This window comes from Acomys russatus, chromosome 19 (assembly GCF_903995435.1).
Source record: "Acomys russatus chromosome 19, mAcoRus1.1, whole genome shotgun sequence".
NCBI classification, from domain to species: domain Eukaryota; kingdom Metazoa; phylum Chordata; class Mammalia; order Rodentia; family Muridae; genus Acomys; species Acomys russatus.
In genome coordinates, this window is record NC_067155.1 from 61,989,559 (window position 1) to 61,999,336 (window position 9,778).

The 9,778-nt window shown below is 50.9% G+C and overlaps 1 protein-coding gene across 1 annotated transcript in view; it reads right to left on the bottom strand.

The window, feature by feature from the left end:
• Positions 1-3,960, bottom strand: part of Svop (SV2 related protein) — a 60,499-nt gene extending 56,539 nt beyond the window's left edge. The window contains exon 1 of the mRNA XM_051161699.1: positions 3,741-3,960. Coding sequence (XP_051017656.1) covers positions 3,741-3,775 — 35 coding nt within the window. The 5' untranslated portion in view covers positions 3,776-3,960. The remainder of the gene's footprint in view (positions 1-3,740) is intronic.
• Positions 3,961-9,778: the final 5,818 nt, after the last annotated feature.

The window sequence follows — 9,778 nt, forward strand, 5'->3', positions numbered from 1 at the left end:
TAGCTGGGCGTGGTGGCGCACGCCTTTAATCCCAGCACTTGGGAGGCAGAGGCAGGTGGATCGCTGTGAGTTCGAGGCCAGCCTGGTGTACAAAGGGAGTCCAGGACAGCCAAGGCTACACAGAGAAACCCTGTCTCAAAAAAACAAAACAAAACAAAACAACAACAACAACAACAAAAACCCTAAAAACAAAACAAAAAAAACCCACAAAGTTAAACTATTGAGGGCTCAAGCATGGAGGCACACACATTTAATCCCAGCCCTCTGAAGGCAGAGGCAGGTGGGTCTTGGTAATCTCTAGGGCAGCCTGGGGCTCTAGGACAGCCTGGCCTATGTAGTTCCAGGACAGGCACAGTCACCTGAGGACTGGGGATGTAGATCTGTGGTAGATTTCTTGCTTAGCCTGCAAGGAGGCGGCCCTGGGCTGTTCCTTCATCACTGAAAAGAAAAAGCATTAACCTGGAAAAGAGAAATCTCCTAAGCCAGTCTCACACAAATTCACGATTAGGAAGAACAAGAGGCAAACCCCCTCCACACGTGTCCACTGCAGACAGCAGGTGAATAAGTGCTGTGTGGGGTCCTACCAGGCCGTCCTGGAGCTGGCTGTACAACAGGGCCTCCAGGTGCACAAGAGGGCTGCTTGCTTAGACAGGCTCGCTCGCTTCCCTGCCCAAGCCTGCAATCTGCTTACAGGCTTATGATCTATTAGTATGCACCCTCCCGCAGGACCAGGTCTGTTTCAGAGTCCACTCCTGCCAGCACTCTGAATGTTTGTTAAACCATACTGCTCAGGGAATCTGTTGCCTGCAGTCTGCGCATAATAATATGCAAGGTATGGCCTGAGGACTATCTAAGTCGTGACGTGTAACCCACCCACGTTTACGTGGCTGCCTGTTTCTTTTAGCTTCTTGTTTTTATAAATGGAGGTCAGGCTGATTATAGGCTAATTCTGACTTCATTCAAATCTTATCCGGGCCTTGCTTTTTAAAAAAAGATTTCTGTTGTTGTTTCAAGATGGGGTTTCTCTGTGTAGCCTTGGCTGTCCTGGACTCACTTTGTAGACCAGGCTGGTCTGGAACTCACAGAGATCCACCTGCCTCTGTGTCCCCCTGAGTCCTGTGATTAAAGATGTGTGTCACTGCACATGGCTTAAAAAGAATTTTTTTTATATGTATGTGTGCCTGTATGCCACGTGTGCAGGTATGCCACGTGTGCAGGTGCCACGTGTGCAGGTGTCCTCAGGGCAGAAGAGAGTGTCAGATGCCCTGGAACTTGAGTTACTGTGATTGTGAGCCACCCAACATGGCTGCTGGGAACCAAACTCAGGCCCCTGGAAAAGCAGCAAGTGTTCTTAACCCCCGACCCCCGAACCATCTCTCCAGCCCCTGGGGTTTTAAAGCAGCAAACATAATTACCTTTTATAAATGTTTCAGATGTAACCAATGGTAAATCGCTAATGTCTGTTGCTTCGTGACAAGCATTTAGCACATTCTCACTTAGCCTTCAGAATAAAAACATACGAGCCAAGTGTGGTAGTCGTTTTCTTCAGTAACTGAACCTGAGTGTGCTAACCACACACTGTGCCACTGTCCACCTGTCCCCAATCGATCCCTGTCTCCCTGTAGCTGGAGAAGCTAAGTCTTAGATAGGTTAATGACTTGGGGGTCAAGATTTGAACCCAGCCGGGCGTGGTGGCGCACGCCTTTAATCCCAGCACTCGGGAGGCAGAGGCAGGCGGATCGCTGTGAGTTCGAGGCCAGCCTGGTCTACAAAGCGAGTCCAGGATGGCCAAGGCGACACAGAGAAACCCTGTCTCGAAAAACCAAAAAAAAAAAAAAAAAAAAAGATTTGAACCCAAATCTGCCTGGCTCGTAGCCAGTGTTCCCCGACGGTGCACCATTTAACGTCTCCAATAGGCAGTGTATGCTCTTCTACCTATAAAAACATCGAGAGAATTTTTTTGAGGGGTGGGGGGCGGGGGGACATTCCAGACAAGATTTCTCTGTGTAACCTTGGCTGTCTTGGGACTCAGTCTGATCTTGAACTCATAGAGATCCACCTGCCTCTGCTGGGATTGAAGCTGTGCGCCACCACTGCCCAGCTTACTGTTGTGTTATCATCATCACATACGTTTTTGAGACACACTGTGGCTTGGGCTGGCCCAGAGCCTGTACTTCTCCAGCCTTAGCCCCACAAATGCTGGGGTGACAGGACAGGCCCACATCTGTAGACCCAGCTTCAATTAATGACACATGTCAGCTTCCCTTTTCTCACCGGTTCTGTCTGTTTAGCTCTGGGGATGATGAGACCCAAGGCCTTGCGCATGCTCGGCAAGCGTGCTGCGTGAGCCCCGTTTTCAGTCTATGAGCATGGAATATCAGACCTACACACGAGGCTAAAGGCACACGTGTCTTTTGCCAAGCTCACCTGCTCTGAATGGTCTTTGGAAATTCCTCCCACTAAAGCCAGCCGTGTATACGTGTTCTTACTCTGAGCACCGAACGCTGTTTCGGTTTGTGGACTATGGTTTTACTTGGGGCAAATCACTTGGCCTTGTGAACTTAACGCTTGGGCTCAGTGAGAGGGGCATGGTTTCCTCGAGGGGTCTATACTCTTGACATTTGGGGGTGTCAGAAGCGGTGCCCTTTACCATTGTGAAATACAACTGTCACTAGTTGGGGGTAACTTACGGAGCTAGTAACAAAAGCTAAAAAACACAGTTACAATTAATGAGAACCGTGTAATGAGAATTAATCTCACTCGGGGTGAGAGGCAAATATGACAACCCTGGGAGCACTCAGAGCCTCAGAGGGCAGGATTGGCCACACTAAAAGACGCCTGGGAGCATTCCTCAGTAGCTTGAGGGGGGCAGTGCACACCATTTTTAAAGTCGGCAACACACACACACACACACACACACACACACACACAGAGCTAACAATACCCAGTCCTTTCCAACAGACCCAAACGGAATTGACTTCCACCTGCCAAATGACGAGCAAGCCTGAAAATTAGAACAGGAACCTTGGAAATACTCTTAGTGCCCCCTTCAGACACTTGGAATTTGCTTAACAAATTACCATTGCTGGGGCAGGGAAGATACCTATAAATCCCTCTGAAGGCCTCTGGCTTTTCCACTACCCCTCCCTGTGTGTTCTGTCCCCCTCACCCCCACCCCCTGCCGCCAAGATGCTTAAGAGTATGCCAAGGCTTACTCCTGCCAGCTCCCCCCAAACCCTTCATTCAGAAGGGAGAAGTCTCCAGCCACTGCTCAGAGCCCTCTCCTTCACATGCCTCACAAACAGCCATCCGTGCTGTTTAGAAAGCAGTTTGCAACATCACATCTCTCCGAAAGACCTTGCAGGGAGGAAAAATCAGGAATCGCACAGTAGGAGAGAAAGGCTCAAAAGGACAGATGTCAGCCCTCGCCAATTCAGCCCACATTTGCAAACAGCATAGACCTTAAAACCCCTTCTGGGCTGAAAGCCATTTCAAGGGAAAACACAGAAACTAAGGAGTCTCACAAGGTCCTGACAGATCTTGTTGGGGGGGGGGGCGCGGGGGAGGGGGTAGATGAAACAGAAGCTGGGTTAGGAAAATGGCTTGTCTCCTCCAGGCCCAATGCTTCCATCTGTAATAGCATTTTTCCAATTCAAGAGGCCGTGCGGGGATGCACCCCTGCAGGCTTTGCTCTTCTAAAGGGCACCCTGGCTGCCTCCCTTCGCCCCCGCGGTACTCACGGCAACTGCCTGAGCTGGAACAGGTCCTCCTCCATGTCCGCGCTGCGCCAGGGCGAGCCTGGGCATGACCCTTACATGGTGGAGCAAGGCCGCCGCCGCGCCGCCTTTCAGCACCGGGATGCTGGACAGCTCCGGCGCTCCCTCCCTGGGCAGCTGCTGGGGGGAGGGATCCCTGCCCGGGAGACAAAGCAGCCGCCGCCGGGAGACCGACGGGAGTGGGCGGAGGACGAGGGGAGGGCTGCGCGGTGGAGGGGGCGGGGCGAGCCTTGCTGCTCCCAGGAGCCCACGGTCCGCCGACTGGGGTGTCTGCGGGGCCACCATGGCCTGCCTGATGAAGCCTCCCTGGCTGAATATTTGTAGGAATTTATTAATGTTGCCAGTATGATGTTCTGGTAGCCTAAGCTCTAGGACGGAGGATGGCTTTTTGGACGTGTACTCCACGTATTGCGCTGCTGTGTACTGAGCACCTACTGGGTGCCAGGCACAATAACGCTGATGACAGAACACTTTGAAAAGATTGTTACCACAGAGCTGAGGGCCAGATGAAACGGACCTAGGAAAGGATCGTGTTGGGTACTGCAGGCCACAAGGAGCTCAGTTACTCAGCCAGCACTGTGATCTTTGCAGTCTCCCCAGAGAACCAAAGGTGAACAGCAAAGTCCCTGCCCTGAGCCCCTTTCCTTTGGATTCATGACCTCCACCCTCCCCACTTCCACGTGCTTCCGAACCTCAGTCCTTGAATTTTTCTGCGTGGATCCCAAGCGCCCAGAAGAGCACACCTGGCACACAGAGCATGCTCAGTAAACGCCCACTATGGCTGGGTGTGGTGGGAGAAACAGGAGGATCATGAGTTCAAAGGCGGCCTGGGTTGCCAGCAAACTTGGGGGACAGATGGGTGCGTCTCAAAAGTTAAACAAGCACAGCCTTGATCCCAGCACTTGGAGGCAGAGGCAGGTGAACCTCTGTGAGTTCCAGGCCAGCTAGGACTACAGAGTGAGATACCTGGGGGGGGGGGGGGGGGGGGGGGGGGAGAGGGAGAGAGAGAGGGAGAGAGCTCTACAAGTGAGTGATTCTCAACCCAGGTTAACCCATAATAACCAAACTCATTCCCAGACCATGGAGCCTCCTGGGGGTGTGCCTGGTGTTAGCTCCTCAGAAGCCTACAGTGGAAACTTCTCGTCCTAGTGTGAATAAATAGAGAAAAGAGAAAAACATTCAACTACCGAGACAACAGCTCCCATGCAGCTGACCCAGGACAGCCATGATTGTGTGGAAGAAACAGGGACAGAAAGAAGAGAGAGACTTTCTGCTTTTTTTTATAGTGTGTGTATGTGTGCGTATGTGTCTCGGGGAATACCCTTAGACGCCAGAAGAGGGTATTTGATTTCCTGGAGCTTGAGTTTCAGGCCCCTGACACAGGTCCTCTGGAAGAGCAGCAAGTGTTCTTAGTTGCTGAGCCATCTCTCCAGCCTCCTACACACACACACACACACACACACACTTACTTATTTTTATGTGTGTGTTTGCCTGCGTATGTATGTGCAGTACATGCACTCAGTGCATATAGCAACCAGAAGAGGATGTCAGAGCGCCTGGAATTGAAGATCCAGGTGGTTGTGAGCCCCATGTGAGCCAAACTCAGGCGCTCTGGAACAGCAGCCAGTGCTCTCAGCCATCTCTACAGTCCCCTCCCCCAACCATTTATTCTTCTCTTTTTTTAAGCTGAGTATTAAGAAAACGAGAAGGGGTTAGTCCAGATACAAAGAGACCAATCTGAGACCTGGAAACAATCATTATCTAAACATCTTCATGCCACAGACAGACAGACAGACAGACAACACACACTCAAGAACACTGAGCCAGGTGTGGTGGCTCAGGCCTGTGGTCCCCACCCTTGATAGACTGAGACAGGAGGTTAGCCATGAGTTTGAGGCCAGCTAGGTCTACAGAGTGAGACTTTGTCTTAAAAGCATAATAAGCCAGGGATGGAGAGAGGGCTCCATGCTTACAGCACTGGCTGCTTTTCCAGGGGGCCTGAGTTCAGTTCCCAGCACCCACTCTGGGCGGCTCACAACTGCCTGTAACTCCATTTCCAAGAAATATGAACATTTAAAAAGCATACTCCTGAGCCGGGCGTGGTGGCGCACGCCTTTAATCCCAGCACTCGGGAGGCAGAGGCAGACGGATCGCTGTGAGTTTGAGGCCAGCTTGGTCTACAAAGTGAGTCCAGGATGGCCAAGGCTACACAGAGAAACCCTGTCTTGAAAAACAAACAAACAAAAAAGCATACTCCTGGGCTGGAGAGATGGCTCAGAGGTTAGGAGCACTGGCTGCTCTTCTAGAGGGCGTGAGTTCAATTCCCAGCAACCACATGGTGGCTCATAGCCATCTATAGTGAGATCTGGCGCCCTCTTCTGGGCTGCAGGCGCACATGCAGAAAACACTGTATACATAATAAATAATTTTTTTTTTAAAGCATACTCCTAGAAGCTAGTCCCTTCCACAAGACTCTGCCTTCCAGAATGGGGAGCATCTGCTGCCCATGCTTTAAGCACACAGCCCTTTGAGAGACACCACATACATCAACTATTTCTAAAACTCTGAACTATCACCAGGCAGTGGGGGTGCACTAGGGAGGTAGGGACAGGCAGATCTCTGTGAGTTCAAGGCCAGCCTGGCCTACAGAGTGAGTTTTAGGACAGCTAAGGCTACACAGGGAAACCCTGTCTCAAAAAACAACAACAAACAAACAAACAACAAACAAGCCTCCAAACTATCACTCATCAGCATCTACTGACTGGGCGCATCCATGCCCGACAGCAAGCAGCAGTTTCTATCAACCCATTTGTAGGCTCAGTTTTCTTAACCAATATATTTTATTAACAACTTAGTGACTGAGCATACGTCACTTATATCCCGACTAACCAAAACAACAGGAAATGAGGATTAATAGACACAATAACAAAATGGTGAGGATATCAGTTCCAAGGAACAATTCTCCTGGTACAATCAGCAGGATTTCTTCTGCTGGAACCTGGAGTAACCAGAACCCAGAACCTCAGCAGGAGCCGGAGCCCCGAAGCCTTCCCTCGAGCGGTTCTCTCTAGGAGCATCTTGAAGTGCAGCGATGAACAGCCAAAACTATCCCAAGTCTCCAAAAAGCCCCGCCTCCAGTTCTGGGCTCATTTATGTATCTCCTCCCAGAGTCTGTTCACGGCATCTTTTCAGCTGGCAACAATCGAGCTCCCGCACGAGGTAGTCCGTCTTCTAGTGGATTAACCTCACCGTTCTCTCCCAAGACCATTCCAATCCCACACTTGGGATCCTAAAAGACAGGTTTATCTCTCCTTCAGCCATTCATTAAGTACATGTTAACGTTCGTGGTATGTGTGTGTGCTTGTGTTCACGTGTGTGGGGCTGCGCATGTGTGTATGCGCCGGTGCATGTGTTTGTGTGTGTGCACAGGTGTGGAGGCACAAGGTTGGCATCTGGTGAGGTCTTTGACTGTTCTCTCCAAGGTCTTTTACTTGAATCCAGAGCTAGCTGTTTCAGGCACTCTGTCCAGTCAGTTTGCTCTGGAGACTCCTGGCATCCGCCTCCTGCACACCAGGACTTCAGGGAGGCCTCCGCTCCCACCTGGCATTCTATGTGGGTTCTGGGATGCAAACTGTGGTCTTTATGGTTGCACCGCAAGCGGTTTACCCATTGAGCCATTGCCATGCTCTGCCATGGCTACTTTTTACCCCATGCCTGTTAGATACAGCTTGTCCCACCCATTCTCACTTGTAAAGTCTACCCCACCTCATGTCTCTTAGCCACAGCTGTATGGTTCCAGAGGTAGACGCTGACCTAAAGGCATCCAGTGCGGGGCACCCAGTGCAGGGCACCCAGTGCGGGGCACCCAGTGTAGCCATCCAGTGCGGAGCACCCAGTGCAGGGCATCCAGTGCAGAGCATCCAGTGCAGGGCATCCAGTGCAGGGCACCCAGTGTGGAGCATCCAGTGCAGGGCACCAAGTGGGGGGCATCCAGTGCAGGGGAACCCAGTGTGAGACACCAAGTGCAGGGCATCCAGTGCGGGGCACCCAGTGCAGAGCATCCAGTGCGGGGCACCCAGTGCAGAGCATCCAGTGCGGGGCACCCAGTGCAGGGCATCCAGTGCAGGGCATCCAGTGCGGAGCACCCAGTGCAGGGCATCCAGTGCAGAGCATCCAGTGCGGGGCACCCAGTGCAGGGCATCCAGTGCAGGGCATCCAGTGCGGGGCACCCAGTGCAGGGCATCCAGTGCAGAGCATCCAGTGCAGGGCACCCAGTGCAGGGCATCCAGTGCGGGGCACCCAGTGCAGGGCAGGGGTGAAGCTCTGCTGGTAGAGGATTGCCTGGCGTACATGAGGCTCTAGATTCCCGCCCCAGAACTGAATGAAGCTGGCTCTGGTGGTGCGTGCCTATGAGCCCAGCACTCGGGAAGACCAGGAACCCAAGTTGTCCTTGCCTACACACTGAGTATAAGGCCCTGCCTCAAAAACACACACATGTGACTATATGCACATAAGCATGTATGATGTACCATTATGTGTATACATGTGTGTGTACACGCACGTGTGTACACATGTGCATATGTGTGTATGCACGCATGCATGTGTATGTATATATGTCATGCTGCTGTTAATTTAAAAGTAGGGTCTAATAAATGTTTATCATTAGCCCTATAATTATTATGGCGGTATTTTCTAACCCGCTATCAGTAAAAACACAGACACCTGTTATATTTTAAAATTGCCTTGCTTCAACTGGGGCAGGGCAGATATTAATCCCCTAAACTATCCTCCATATCACCCCCCATCCCATGCCGTCTGCTTCTAATAATTTCTATAGAGCTACCACCCATTCATAATCCCAAATACTTGCTAATGTTCCTCATCTGGGCCAGATTCTCCATCCATGCCGGCCATGCGCTTCTTTCTCACCCGTGGCTGCAACCTCCTTCCTTCTCTCTCTCTCTCTCTCCAGCACCATCCCTTTCCCAAGATCCTTCACTCCCCCAGTAATTAGCATCAGAATACACCAGACCAACCTCCAACAGATACACAATGCAAACATTTGTCAGTAGCACCTTTGCAAAGATGGATTCAAACACTGTCAAGTTACTGTGTGACCTGTGGTAATTAGCCACCTAGAATCATCTGGGAAGAGCGTCTCAGTGGGAACTGTCTGCATTAGTTGCCCTGTGTGTCTTTATTTTTATTCTTCTTCTTTTTTTTATTTTTTATTTTTTGAGACAAGGGTTCTCTGTGTAGGCCTGGTTGTCCTGGGACTCCCTCTGTAGACCAGACTGGCCTCGAACTCACAGCGATCCGCCTGCCTCTGCCTCCTGAGTGCTGGGATTAAAGGCGTTCGCCACCACCACCCTTGTGCTTCTTATGTAACTCGATTGATATAGGCTGGAGAGGTGGCTCAGCGGTTAAGAGCACTGGCTGCTCTTCCAGAGGTCCTGAGTTCAATTCCCAGCAACCACACGGTGGCTCACAACCATCTATGAGATCTGGTGCCCTCTTCTGGCCTGCAGCTGTACATGCAGTCAGAGCACTGTATTTACAATAAATAAATAAATCTTTAAGAACTCTGTGACTCCTCTCACAGAGTCCTGGAGACAGCCAACTCACAGGATCAGAAATAGAACGGAAGAGGAGAAGGGGCAGTTAACACACAGTACAGTTTTGAGGAGAGAAATGGCATAAAGATCTGCCTCACAGCAACTTGCTCACGCAAGACAGAAATCCGAAAAGTCCACCACTTTTATTTCATGTATAACAGAGAGAGCCATCAACTGATGAAGATCTGCTTTGTTTCCACATTTCGCTGTTTTGAAAGTGACTCCCCAAACACTTGTGTGGGGCTGTGTAGGACTTTTGTGAACCTAATAGAAACAAATTTCTAAGACGTTGCATCATTTTAATCTGTCGAATTTATTGCGTGTGTGTGTGCATTTCGTGCGTGTGCCCAGGCATGTGTGTACATGTGTCAGTGCACGTGTGAACGT